The 14,125-nt window shown below is 38.4% G+C and overlaps 2 protein-coding genes across 3 annotated transcripts; one reads left to right on the top strand and one right to left on the bottom strand.

The window, feature by feature from the left end:
- The first annotated feature begins 845 nt into the window (after positions 1-845).
- Positions 846-5,318, top strand: LOC132165927 (uncharacterized). Its single transcript, XM_059576639.2, has 8 exons — positions 846-995; positions 1,445-1,557; positions 2,226-2,297; positions 2,554-2,589; positions 3,853-3,898; positions 4,157-4,250; positions 4,652-4,709; positions 4,989-5,318. Exons 1-8 carry the CDS (start codon positions 917-919, stop codon positions 5,037-5,039), a joined length of 549 nt encoding a protein of 182 aa, XP_059432622.2. The 5' UTR covers positions 846-916; the 3' UTR covers positions 5,040-5,318.
- Positions 5,319-6,011: 693 nt separating this feature from the next.
- Positions 6,012-13,032, bottom strand: LOC132165381 (chaperone protein dnaJ 49). Of its 2 annotated transcripts, XM_059575915.2 has the most exons (3): positions 12,821-13,032; positions 11,484-12,717; positions 6,012-6,272 (listed from the first exon to the last, which is right to left on the bottom strand). In XM_059575915.2, the coding sequence occupies exon 2, from the start codon at positions 12,611-12,613 to the stop codon at positions 11,498-11,500; it is 1,116 nt and encodes a 371-aa protein (XP_059431898.2). In that variant the 5' UTR covers positions 12,614-12,717; positions 12,821-13,032; the 3' UTR covers positions 6,012-6,272; positions 11,484-11,497. The 2 variants fall into 2 exon arrangements, with proteins under 2 accessions (XP_059431898.2, XP_088367869.1); XM_088511743.1 differs by having other exon boundaries at positions 11,484-13,032.
- Between the last annotated feature and the right edge of the window lie 1,093 nt (positions 13,033-14,125).

Below are 14,125 nucleotides of genomic sequence, written 5' to 3'. Positions count from 1 at the left end.
TATAAAAAATAAAAATAACGACTAATTTTCACTGTTACATCATCTTAATCATATAGTAATTATATAACATTATACTAAATATAATTTCTTTTTTGAAAATATTTTATAGAATTATAGCAATCCGACTAGATAATCGCTATAACTGACTTAGGTGATCAAATCACTCCTTTGGGTGTGATTAGTGGAAGAAGCCTTCCTAAAAAAAAAAAATTGAGTAACGTTATTCTTCATATTTATTTATTACACTCATTTTAATTGATACAGTATATTTTAAATGATTTTTTATGTTAATCACTTTTTTAAAAAAAAATGCCTAAAGTATAACAGAATGAAGTGTTATACATTTTTTTTTTCAAATCGACCTACGAGAGCTACATGTGATTTCACATATTCAACTATGAATTTGCCATCTCTTATGAGAAATAAATAAAAAATGGGCAGAAGACAAAAATTTATCAAGAAGTAGAGATAGTCTTTTGTTTTTTTTTTTTTGATATGTCCGTACAAAATGGGAGAAGGGAATTCGAACTAGTGACTTCCACTTCATTAAGTGTGGTCCCAGCCAATTGAACTACCTCTTGGAGACAAGAAGTAGCGTTAGTCATAAATAAATAAATTGACTCGAGATGAATAACATGAGAGAATCGGACCGTTCATTTTAAATGAACGGTTGTGATTTTAGGAATGACGCTCTATGCAGAGAATGCATACTCCTTGCCACATGTCGCAACAGCATTCGGTGTGACACGTCCGACATTATGGTCCCCACAAATTCTACGACCATAGAGTACGAAAGAATATATAGAACTTGTCAAAACATAACCCTCCGCGCCATATATATTATATTTAATCCAACACCGCCACACGCCAAGCGTTCAAACTTTCCGAAGAAGCGCTTCAAGTAGGAAAGAAGAACATGGGATGGATCGGAGACACCGTGGACTCTGTCAAGTCCGTTCAGATCAGAAAAGCTCTCTCCCAGGCCGTCAATCTTGGTCCGTTTGATCACTGTTACTGTTATAGGTTTATATTTGATTCAAATATTGCGTATTTGAATTCATTTGAATCTTGAAGAGGAGCTTTTTACTATACAATTTTTGTTTGTATAGGAATCACCAAAGATACTCTCTGGTTTTGCTTTAAAGCAAGCATGTAATTGTGCTATTTGTTGCATTACAGGCCTTATGCAGTCAAATGCAATGCTTGCATTGGCGTATTTTCAATAAATTTCTTCTTTTTTTAGGTGGGTTTGGGATTGTTCATCTCAGGAATTTGAGGGGGGGACAGAGACATATTCTTCAGTTTTGCTGATGTTCTGTTTGATATATAAAAAGGGGTTTTCGTTGCAAATGATGTTCAATGTACAACCAATACGATACAGTTTCTGTTTGCTGCTTGATGTTCTAAGGATCGTGTTTTTCATTTGCAATTTTTTTATTTTCAGGAGTAATTGTTACGTTGGCGCTAATTATATGGAAAGGACTAGTGTGTATAACTGGTAGTGAATCACCTGTTGTGGTTGTGCTCTCTGAAAGCATGGAACCTGGCTTCAGAAGAGTAAGTCCTTTAGTAGAACATAACAATTTTTTTGTTTCTGTGCAATTCGATTGTAGCAAAGTGCTTGATGAGTTAAATGATGACGATTTCTTGCTATCAAAATCATATTGCTTCAGTTTTTCTTCTATTGTATAATGATCAAACCGTCTAGAATGGCCGTCTTGTGTCACTCTAAGCCTGTGAAGAATTTTATTATCTGGATTAGTAGAGAAAGAACTTATATCTAATCTTAATTAAACTAAAATTTGCATGATTATGGATATGGAAAGATTATGGATTACTGGTGTGATATGGAAAGATTACTGGTGTTTATGAAGTTATGATAAGGAGTTGCTGCCGTGTGATGGCCATGCATTAGCAGTTGTATGAGTGATAACTCAGTCTGTTGTATTAGCTGATTCTATTTTTTGTCTATTTGCTGAAAAATATGTAGAAAAGGTTTATTGGATGATGTATAATTGAAAGTAAAATCTAGGAGTGAATACCTACATTTATGTGATGGTGGAGGTTCTTACTATTATGCATGGTGCTTAGTTCTTTATGGCAGTTTGTTTCATTATTTACTTTATACCATCCATATTGAAGAATTGTACTGAAGGGATTACATGTGAAACCCATGTATTTGTCTTAATTTGGTCTATTGATGAAACTTTCTGATTCTCTTGCAGGGTGACATTTTGTTCTTGCATATGAGTAAGGATCCCATTCGTGCAGGAGAAATTGTCGTGTTTAATATAGATGTATGTTCCTTTTTTCTGGTACCCATCCGTTGTTCGTTTGAGTCAGTTAGACCCGTCTATCTCTGAACCATTAGGTTCTGTTTCTGTTTCTGTTTAGGCCTGGACTTTGAGAGGGGCTATTAGGAGAAGTTCCATATTGGTTGCATGTTTGTAATTGATATGAGTTTATATGCTAGTTGCGTTTAGGCCTCTCCACTTACAAGATTAAAGTTTTTGGATTGGATTCCTCTAAAAGTATCTTTTACATATTGTCCAGGGACGTGATATTCCGATTGTCCACAGAGTAATTAAGGTAAGAATTTTCTGTTGAAGTTTGTTTTCCTTTCATTTCTATGTTTGTTTTATTCAAATGTCACCCAGACCCCTTACTTTTCCCTGCTATACTTGTATCAACCCAATATGACATAATTAAGATATAAATGCCTGCCAGGCACTCCAGAATGGTTGAGAATCTTTGGAAAAACAGGCAAATCTGACACTTAGAACACACTTGCACCAAATACCAATACCAGCGTTCTTTAAGTATAAAATGTCTTTCACAGGGGCTGAAGCAAAGCTAACTTTTAGGAAGAAGGTAGGAGCAAACCCATCATATTACCCACTTTTGCAATTTCTCAAGGACTTGTGCTCTATCTCTACCTGCAGTAGGCAGTTTGTGATTTTGTATGAAGTTGTCAACTATTGTTCCCAAATTAATCTTGAAAACCACTCGGAATGGAAGAGCAGCTAAAATGTTGCAATAGGTACTAAACCTAAACCATATGGACTTTTAAGGGAATATCTTGGTATGGTGTGTAACCAATTTCTTACTAGGGTTAAATCCTATTTTGGTCCGTGTGCTTTGGACCATTATCAAATAGCTATTTCGGTTTCAAAAACTATTATAAGTAGTGCTTGGAGTTGTCTAATTATTAGTGTTAGTCCCTCCGTTCTTGTTCCATCCAAAAACTTAATGATCCGCCATATCAGGAGCATTATTTAAAAAAGTTAAATTTTGAATATAAAAAAAATAGGGGAGATCATCCTCGCCTACCACCAGCGGAGATCCCACCCCACAGTTGTGGGAATCGCCCCTGCCTTCTTCTTCTTTTTTTTCTTTTTTTTTTTCATTTTTACTTTTTTTTTTTATTTGTTATTTGAAATAATGCTGATGTGGCAGAATGATGTGGTGAATAGGATACTTGTTGATCTCTGAGAGGTCCTGCCGTGGCGGCCCGTTAAGTTTTGGACAGAAGGACTAACACTGATAATTAGACAACCTCAAGTATCACTTATGTATCTATTTGATAATTGTCCAAAGCACAAGGACCAAAGTAGGAGTTAACCCTTCTTACTATTATGAATAAATGTTTATTCTTACATCAGCTGATTAATGCTTTTAGGGTTGCTTTATGGTCAGTCGTTCCTGTCTCAATATCTAAACATTGATAACTTTTGCTGTGATGAATTAAGTGCAAAACTTGTTTGCTTCTGCTGCATCAGGTCTTATTCCCTCATTGTTGTTTAATTTTAACAATGTATCTGTACTTTTGATGCATCTAATATACTTTGTTAGGTTCATGAGCGGCAAGATACTGGAGAAATTAATGCCCTCACAAAAGGTATTATATTCTTGACAATGCTCAATATGAAATTTTTCTCAACGGACTTCATTTATCAAAGAATGGAAGTGAAGGGTATAATTAATTTCCCTCGAGTTCATTAAGTGATTGCATAATCTTACACCAATCATGGTTAGAAGGCTCATTCAAGTTGAAATTTAGTTTGTCACAATTAGTATGTGTGAATTTAATTATTATGGTTCTTGGTTTAGCAATTACCACTCACTTAGTAACTTTGACTTCTCTTGGCCAATTTAGGAGACAACAATGGTTTGGATGACAGGTCGGGGTTGCTGTATGCTCAGGGCCAACTTTGGTTGCAACAACGCCATGTCATGGGGAGAGCTGTTGGGTAAAGTGCATCTGTGGACTAAGACTTTTTTTCTTTTATTATGACCTTGTCAAAATATCAAAGCAATTTCAATATGTTACATAGATTTTAGTTGTGTGCAGCGTAAGGTTTTATAATTGATGAACATGACATCACAAATAACTTGTATATAAGGCACCATAAATTGATTTATGTGCATTTCAGCTTATGCCGATGTCTGCCATTTATCTCATGTCATGTAATTAGCATATCCATTTCCTCAGAAGTGTGTCCGACTCATTCCCCATCAAATTTTCTGTGCCTATATGCCTTTTAATAATGTCAAATCATAGCCTGTGTTAGTTAAATGTCTCAATTATCCATGAGGTTTGATCATTCTATCATTTGCCTTTGATATGCATTTATGCTTCTTTTCCACGCAGGATCTTGCCTTATGTTGGTTGGGTGACAATTATCATGACTGAGAAGCCCATATTCAAGGTTTGCTTATGATGAAATTTCAAAGATTTTGCCCCATGCTAATTTTTATTTTCATAAACAGTCCCTCAGAACTCCCTTCGAATTATGCATTTTTCCATTTATATGACAAAAATAGTTCATGCAGTGAATAGAATTGTTGGATCATGTAAATATATCTGCAGGCTAGGCACTTGTAGTGACATCAAATTGTTTCTTTGCATCTCTCTCTCCCCTTCTCCCCGTCCTCTTACCAGTAGAAACTTGTACATTTTGATTGTAATTTGTATTGTCTTCTTGCAGTACATACTTGTAGGCGCATTGGGATTGCTGGTCATATTCTCAGACGATTAGGGATACAAATTTCCAGTTTCACTACATGGTTCTGACCATAAAAGATTTTCCTTCCTAAACAGAGATCCAAAAAAAAGAAGGATAGTAGACATAGTCATCATACTCAGAATTTATAGATCGGAGTACCCTTCCTGTTCTGTAAACTAACTCTCAAACACAAAATGTTTCATCTGCAAATTGGATGAAATGTTTCTTTTGTTGATTTAGCTCAGTGCCTCTGATAAAATATGTTTTGTCTGCAAATTGGATTAAATGCTTCTTAAGACAATTAATATTAATTGGATGAAATGTTTCTTTAGTTGATTCAGCTCATTGCCTTGAGTAATGCTAAATAAAATTATTATTAAATTTATGATAGATCATTGTTGGATTTTAATTCAATGATAATTTTAAAACTTTGGAAAGACACGGGTCTTTCTTTTAGCATCACTCCATTGCCTTTGATAAAACGATCTTACAATGTCAGAGGATGTGATCATACTATGTTTATAAAAGAAATTTAATCTATCTACTGCTGAGTCGGCTGTTTTTTTTTTTTTTTGCGAGATTATTCGTTGTTGGCCTGACTAAACCAGTCATTAAACTACAAAAACTAGCATTTGTTCCACCGTTATTTTTCTTTTGTATCACTTTTTGTGTAAAGGAACGGTTTCAAAACTTCAAAAAGATTCTGTTGAAGTCAGTTGCGTATGATGAAAACTTTCTTCTGGTATAAACATCTCAAATCACATTCAACATGTCATCTGCAAATAATGCAGAAAATGAGAAATATTGGAAAGGGAAATTAGAGTTTAGGGTGGAATAGCTAATTCATTCGTCATAGACGAATAACTACTTTTGAATACAACATCAATTAACAATGCACTTGATCAGATTTCCACCACGCTTCAAAAAAACGAGGGGGGGGGGGGGGGGGGGGGGGGGGGTTGGGAGAGGGCAAAAGGCAACACTCAGTTCACATACACAGAAACCTTAAAAATGAAGAAAAATATTCTCAACATAGGATATAACCTTAAAAATGGGTTAGGTTTTTAAATTCGCTGGATATGTTCATGTAAACTGCAGCAACAATTAAAAGACAATAATGTTACAAAATTTATGGCGCATGGCACTAGATATACAAGCTAAAGGGTGCGCAACTGAAATGTCACAACTATATAACCCTTCATCTCTTGCGCTGTTTCCAGTCTTCTGAGTAAGAAATGCTAAACCAGTGGGCAATGAACAACCAATCTGCAAAAAGAGAAACAAATGACTCCTATTTTTACTCAATTTGACAACAATAATGCAGAAGCATAAAGTATTAACAGTCATACATCTATGGCAAACTCTGCAAATAATCCCATTATATGATTTTACATGCATTATTTATAAAGTAATGGACAATTCAACACGAAAACCACAGGCACAAAGATGCCACCTAATTAATCTTCTTTCTAGCCATAGACATTTTTTTTTTTTTTTTTTTTTATATATATATATAAGTAATCAAATTTTATTAAAAACGAGACCTAGTCAGAAAAAGAAAAAAGATAAGTAAATCATGAAGTCTACAAATATGAAGACAATCATAGGTAGTTGTCCACTAGTATAGGGTTTTGAAGAAGGCATTTAGATCCAACCACTGATCTCTCACAATCCTCAAAGTTACAATCATTTCTTCCTCTTTTCTCTCTAGATATACCGCATCAACAAGCAAGACAAGATCATCTTCCACACTGCTATCTTTAGATAAGAACCTCGCAGCCCTTTCCAACATACAAAGAGATCCCCTATCCTCCAAGGCATAACCCACTTTAACCTATAAAGGTCAAAGATAGAACTCCTCAAAGCATAAGCAGTCTCGCAGGGGAGTAAAAGGTGATCTATAGATTCTCCACTCTTCTTGCACATGCAACACCAATTTACCACTATTAAATTTTGTTTCCTTAAGTTGTCCATGGTGAGCATTTCCCCTAATGCGGCCATCCAAGCAAAGAACGTCACTTTTGAGGAAACCTTATTCCATCAAACACTCCTCAAGGGAAAAAGTCACTATCATGGGTGGTAAGGGCATTATAAAACAATCGAACATCAAACAACCCTCTCTTGGAAGGGCACAACACAACTTGTCTTCTCCACCCCGCCTTAGTCTAATGGAGTATAAAAGATCGAAAAACGTGGTAAAGAAATCTATCTCCCAATCTTGCGCTGCTATGATAAAACTGATGTTCCATTAATGAGTCAATAACAAGTTGTAAATGATCTGCCACAAAAGCATCTTTGAAGCAGGCCATTAAATAAATTCGGAAAAACTACCTTAAGGGTTTGTTCCCTGCACCACGCATCATGCCATAATCCAACCTTAGAGCCATTCAACACCTCAAATCTAGTGTATCTAGAGAACTCCCCCCAATCCTTTTTGATAAATTTTCAAAGCCCAACCCCATACAACCCATTAACCTCACAAGAACTCCACCGACCCCACAAGTTGTCATATTTACAATCCACTATCACTCTCCTCAAAGCCTCTCTCTTAAAAGCATAACACCATAACCACTTTCCCAAAAGAGCTTGGTTGATAACTTTAGCCTTCCACAACTTCTCATCGCATAAAGTTCTCTATTCTTCCAAAAGATCAAGATCTCGTAATTCTTTCAAAAGAAGCGAAGTCTCCGCAATCAAGAAGAATATGGAAATGATCCGAGCATAGGCTTCGCAACCTCTTATGAGACACTTCAAGAAATTGGGCTTCCCAATCAAGAGTGGCTAGAAATCTGTCTATTCCGGACCAAGAGGGGGGATCCCGGTTGTTTGACCACATAAAAGCTTTGCCTACAAGAGGAAGGTCTATAAGACCCTGATCAAAAATGAAATCTGAGATAGCTGAACACAAATCGCTAGGAAAACGAGTGGCATTGAAATCTCTCCCAATGCACAGAGGCAAGTTCTACCAATTGACTACCCCAACCAACTCATCCCATAAGAACCTTCTATCGCAATCACAATTAGGACCATAAACACTAGCAAAAGCCAACATTTCTAAAAGAACAAGCAACGGTATACTCACCCACACACTCCTTCACTTTCTCCGCCACCCTACCATCCCACATAAGTAGAATCCCACATGAAGCCCCACTGTTGTCTAGACAACACTAATCCACATGTTGGCATCTACACAAACTACTCACAAGGCTAAGAGACATGTGATCCAGTTTAGTTTCGTGAAGACATAACAGCTGAGCATATTTCTAACCCTTACGCGCATAGGCCCCTCATTCAACCTTCTCACATTCCAAGAAGGCAATTAGGCTTCATAAAGAACCAAAGAAACCCCACCCCTTAACTCTGTCTCAACGGGCACTTCTATCTTTGGAATCATAATTATAGAACATGATATCTTGTTAGTTCCTTGTTCCCTCTATTAATAGCCCCACAATATGACAGAAATCCTTCACTCTTTGCAAAACCCAATCAGAGATCATTGATCTTGAACAATCCAGCATCTCATTCACAACAAGGTGACAAGACCGACTTACAACATATTGGATCCCCCCTCCGATAACAAAAAATTTGCTTCTACCATCATCCCTCCACAACCCCCAAACTCAGAATCATCAACGAAGCCTACACAACAACTAACTCGGCACCAATAACACCCAACTCAAAAGCCTCTTCACCTAATACAGGGTCCAGTCCATGAGCAACCTGCTTCTCCAATACCTCAGCTTTTGTTTCTGCAACCAAGCCCTCACAACCCACCTGCTCAGTTACCACGTCAATGCTAATGCTACATCCAACCTAATCACCTACCTTAGGTAGCCTAACACCAGAAACAGCCATAGCAACATCCTCAATAAGCAAAATCTGAGTATAATAATTGAGAAAATAGTTCTGGTTGTTCGATGATGACACTGTGGATGGGGAAATGTCAACGAGAGGACTCCCATGAAAGCACACCCCACGACGCTCTTTCTCCCCTTTCGAAAAACTTCCACATGGACAACATGTCTAGACAGAGGGACAAGTAGGATCCAACATGTTGGGTTACACTTAGGCCTGCACCAACAAAATAGAAACCCATACCCCAAGTCCTTGCCTAACAAGGGCTTCAACCCAACTTGCACCCACTTAAAGGTGGGTTTTAATTTGGGCCACCTTCTCACCCGAGAGGCAACTGGGCCTTTGCTCCTATAAAACACACCCACAACTTGGCATAAAAGCTTTGGGCCTTTAGCCCTAATAGATTTGTGAACAAGAACATCCATCTCTAAACGACTAAGCTTCGATACAACAGTTACAGGCCGCTTTGCGCCAGCTTTGCTCACTGACCTAACTGTCTTTTTACCAATCGCCCCATCCTGCTCTTTGTTACTCGACCCAATTGGCTCCCGGCCCAAGCCCATGCCCAAACTCACAATGAGCTTATCCACATCCCCTCTCAAAAGATCCAGTTGTCCACTCAAAAATCCCAAAGAGAACTGTTGACGTCCACATCTTTCCTCAATTCACACGACATGACTACAGTCACTACACCACGAATTGAGGCAGCTGAAGGCCAGGGATTCGTACCTTTCCAAGGAATTACACGTTCGTCGTCATATTGACCTTGAGGTATGGAGCCTTCGAGCCTAGCATTAACCGATCCCAACCCCTACGCAACTTGAGCATCTGTGTATGACCGATAAGGATTAATGGAGTATCCTTGACCAGAGCCTAGGGTGCGATTCCCAGGGACGTACAGACAAGCTAGATGGAGGTGCCCCACTGATAGACACCCCCAAACGAGAGGCTTTAGGAAGAACACCACAGGATATCCATAAAACTTCTAGAATCTTCTGCAACTCGAGTGCGAGCCCCAACCAACCCCTACCACTTCTGCAACTGCTAAGAGATGTCCATGACTATTCGAACATTGTTGGGGCAATATAAGCTTTGGCACCTACCCTAGATGATCCATAGAACTCCTTCGCGCCCTTTGCTAGAAGCGGAGCTTCCATGGTCTCAAACAACCATTTCACACTAAATAGCCAAAAGAAATAAAACACACAAGACCCCTGTGCTCCTTTTGAAAACTCGAGCAACTAATACCCTCTCTTCACAACTGAGCTTGAAAGACTTGGCTTCCATGTAAAACCTACTTGAATACCCCATTGCATAACCCAATGGGAGGACTATGCTTACAACAATACGAAACGACCAACATACAAACTAAAAAAGACAATGCTATGTTGCACACAACTACTATAAAAGGATTATCTATCACTTGAGTAAGCATCTAACCATTACAGTTAGCCAAACACCATTTTGGTCTCAACGATGTTGTTTCTTGATCCAAAATTAAGCTCCTATGGTAGCAAGTTTTGAAATTGCATTTCTAATCAGTATAACCATTCTCCCCTTCCAAATTTGGACCGAAATAGCTCTAAGCCACTGAAAAGTAAAACATATCTTAAATCTATGTTGTGTGATGATCGTACGAAAACAGGGTCCTGAAAGGGGAGGGTGAGAAAGGATCCTAACCTTCACCTTTTTTGCATGTAATAGCGGTTCTTAAGAATCAAACTTGACAGCTAAGACTTTTGAACATTGCAACAATCAAAAGCTTTTCTAGATTAGCTTAGATAATAAAACAGTAATTATTGTTTTGAAGCACCATATTGAAAACTTTGGTTTAGTATACAATGCACTAAAGTTTAGAGATCCAAGTTTCTGTTTGACTAAACAGAGATCCAAACTGGCCCTCAACTAGTTTCCTTCAACCACCTGTAGACAATATAAACATTGCGTGAACTATTGGCTGCAAACTTACCCAACAAGATACCACTGCTTTTTGTTTTAACTCATTGAAAATAGTTTCTTCACATAACTACAATCAACAACTGGGCAACCTAGGATGTGGTAGGTCACAGCCCTTGATATCACCCGACCCTTTTTACCTGCCTTATGGTACAACTTTCCTTCTAAAAAATTACTTCAGAAGCATTAAACAATTGCATCTCTCTCTAAATTCCAGATAAAGTTTAGCAATTGATAACTATCAAGTTAAAGAAATTCAAGGACATGTAATTTATCTATCTAAATTAATGAATTTTCCAATGAAGCAAAGGAGAGAGCTAAGGTCATTGCTTTCGATGAAAAAATTATCTATAACTTGTGGATAAAACCACCTCCAACAATTAAAACAAATAAATTGGCAAGCGTGCAACATTAAATAGCAGAATACTGAAAGTAACAATCTTTCCATGTCACAAAACGAATATTTTGTCATACAAAAGCACATTAGTGATGACAAAAGCACATTAGTGAAATATCTATTCCAAATTTTCCTGCTTATAGTCTGCCTAGCAAGAAAAGGCACAAAATGACTTATTCAGCATTGCTTTAACTAATATTCCATAGACTGATCCAAAACCTATGTAATACAGAAAATTTGAAACAAAATATAATAAGATTAACAATAACCTTGATCCAATTCGTCAAGCCACGGACTCAAACCGCTGTAACATGTCACAATGAGGTGTCTCACGAATAAATCCCCACTGGCGACGTTGGATCTCAAGCCGACAATTCTGCGCCAGTGTATTAAAATACTCCCTCTCAACCCTCCCTTCAAGGGTCACACGATCCGCGCTACCCGACGGGTAATCCTGCTCAAACTTGGTCGACTTAACATAATAATTGACACCCTTTTGCGTAGTAAACCGGTACTCATATGGATAAGTACGCGAAAGCGCATAAATTGGGTCGGAAGATGGAAAAAAGCTGAGAAGCAGAATAAGCAGCACGGGCAGCAATTGAATTAGCATCCTCACATTGAACCCACCACCAGAGCCGTTATCAGCGGGCCTATGCCCCATTCCAGGCCCGAAGCTAAACCCGCGAAACTGGGTGGTCGCCGGAGCCATCCCTCCTCCAAAGAAGAAGTTCCTAAAGATCTCGTCCGCGTCAAACTCATCATAGAACCCATTGTACCCTTGCGGAACACCACGCTGGGCGGCACGCCGCTCGTAGACCGGCTCGTCGGACCCGGAAATGTCGTACTTTCGCTTATTCTCTTCGCTGCTGAGACACTGAAAGGCCTTGGAAACGGCCTTGAAGGCTTCCTCAGCACCCGGGGCCTTGTTTTTATCGGGGTGGACCTTCAAAGAGAGTTTTCTATAGGCTTTTCGCACGTCTTCGACGGTGCAAGTCCTCTCCAGCCCCAGAATCTCGTAGTAGTCCTTCTTCTTCTTGATCTGCCTCACCACCGCGATTTGCTCTTCCGTGAATGCGGTCGAGGCGGACGAAGATGCCGAAGAAGAAGACGGTCCTGCTGGTGGAACTCGGTGGCGGAGCGAGGGCTGATCGGATGGCTTCGATGATGGTGGCGACGCTGATGTGCCTTTGGCGGGCCCATTTGAGTCTGGGGCCGGTCGATCGGTGGGCCCATTGGATTCGTTCTCTATCGCCGATAAGAGATCGTCGACGGGCAGCGTGGGATCGAGACGGCGAGCTTTGGTGATGAACTTGAGGGCCCGCGTTCGATCGCCACCTTCCAACGCTTGTTTCCCGATTTTCAAGCACTTCACAGCCTCGTCTTTGTTTCCGTCCATTTCCAAAATCGAAGCAAACCCCCAGAAATTTAAGTGCAAAAGGGAAAGAAAGAAGAATTGGGGATTTCGACTCTTGAGGAGTATCAACAGGTACTCATTTGAATCTGAAACAATCGGTTTCGCGATCGATGAAAAAAAAACAACTAAAACAAGAAATTTGATTGATTAGAAACCGCAGAAAAGAAGAGGAACTCGAATGACTCTGACCTTCCAGATGGGATCTGAGCAGGCGTGGTGAAACTGTTGGATCGAGGAAATTAACCGATTAGGGTTTCATGGGTGACAGAATTGAAGCTTCTTGTTGCTGTGATTGTCCATGTGAGGGAAAGTGGGCGCCCAGAGAGAAGGTGGAAATTTGGGGAAGAAGATGCGGGTGAGAAAATCTACGCTAAATATCGTCCTTGGATTTTATAGGTGAATATTTTGGGTCGTCTTTGCGTGCTACAGTATATTTCCCTCACTGACTTTCTGGTCGAACGGGATTCATCAGCCGGGCATGTGCTACAAGTCGTTTTGTCATACAAGTGGTAGATGAATGAATTTTGCGTGAAAGTCATGCCCGTGCTACACGTCGTTTAACAAGTAGTTTTGGTCTTCTATGAAACGGTTGGTGACAGTATCGGAAATCAATGAAAAGTCTGAGGTGAAGTTGCACCCACTCGTATTTTCTTTCAAAACCAGAATCAGTCTTCATCTCAAATTTGAAGTCAAACCCGGGTCTCAAGGTGAGTGGCCCACCATGAAATTAAATTAAATTAATCTCACACGTTTGGTATATAAAAAAAATAAAAATTCAAAAATTCAAAGAAAAAAAAAAAGATAAATGCAAAATTGTCGATCACTCTTTGTGGTATAATAAATAATATATAGATCTTCAGGTTATGCTAAAATAACAGTTGACTTTTTAAAATCAATTTCTGTTAAATAATTTAATAGAATCCGTTACTTTGTCACATCATACTGCTACAGCAAATCAACCTAATCTCTTTTATCTCCAAAAGTTTACTCTGTGCTTAACTTTTCTTCATTTTCATCTTTCTCGCCACAACTTAGGAGCATTTTACGAGAATTTTACAATCGCATTTTATGAAGCGGTTGAGAAAGATAAAGATGAAGGAGGGTTACGCATATGGTAAAATGCTGAGAATATCAAATATGAGATTAATTTATTATATCAGTATGACGTGGAGTACAATATCTATTTTTTAAAATCTATTTTAATTTTCAACTCAATCATCTATTAAAATGAAATTTGGTTTTCTTTTAGATGTGAAAATTATCTATAATTAAATCTCTACTAAATTCAACTATAATTTATTTTTCGGTGTACAATATCAAAGAACAAATTAAAAACACATTTTCAATTTTGTTAACAAATCTGATTTTGACAATATTCATGTTACTTTTTAATTGGAGCATGTTAACATTGTAGAAGGCCCAAATGGCTTCCAATAAGAAATGTAGCTGCAGCTCATGAGCACCACCTACAAGTTATAATTTCACGTCTTTTAA

The sequence above is a fragment of the Corylus avellana genome, chromosome 11 (genome assembly GCF_965113065.1).
Source record: "Corylus avellana chromosome 11, dhCorAvel1.hap1.2, whole genome shotgun sequence".
NCBI lineage: Eukaryota > Viridiplantae > Streptophyta > Magnoliopsida > Fagales > Betulaceae > Corylus > Corylus avellana.
This window is presented reverse-complemented; position numbering and strand designations above follow the sequence as displayed.

Bases quoted from the DNA above. Each gene is read 5' to 3' on its own strand.
- LOC132165927 (XM_059576639.2), top strand. From the start codon at position 917: ATGGGATGGATCGGAGACACCGTGGACTCTGTCAAGTCCGTTCAGATC. The intron at 4,251-4,651 runs GTAAAGTGCATC...TTTTCCACGCAG, and splicing joins GTCATGGGGAGAGCTGTTGG to GATCTTGCCTTATGTTGGTT. The intron at 4,710-4,988 runs GTTTGCTTATGA...GTCTTCTTGCAG, and splicing joins CTGAGAAGCCCATATTCAAG to TACATACTTGTAGGCGCATT.
- LOC132165381 (XM_088511743.1), bottom strand. From the start codon at position 12,613: ATGGACGGAAACAAAGACGAGGCTGTGAAGTGCTTGAAAATCGGGAAA.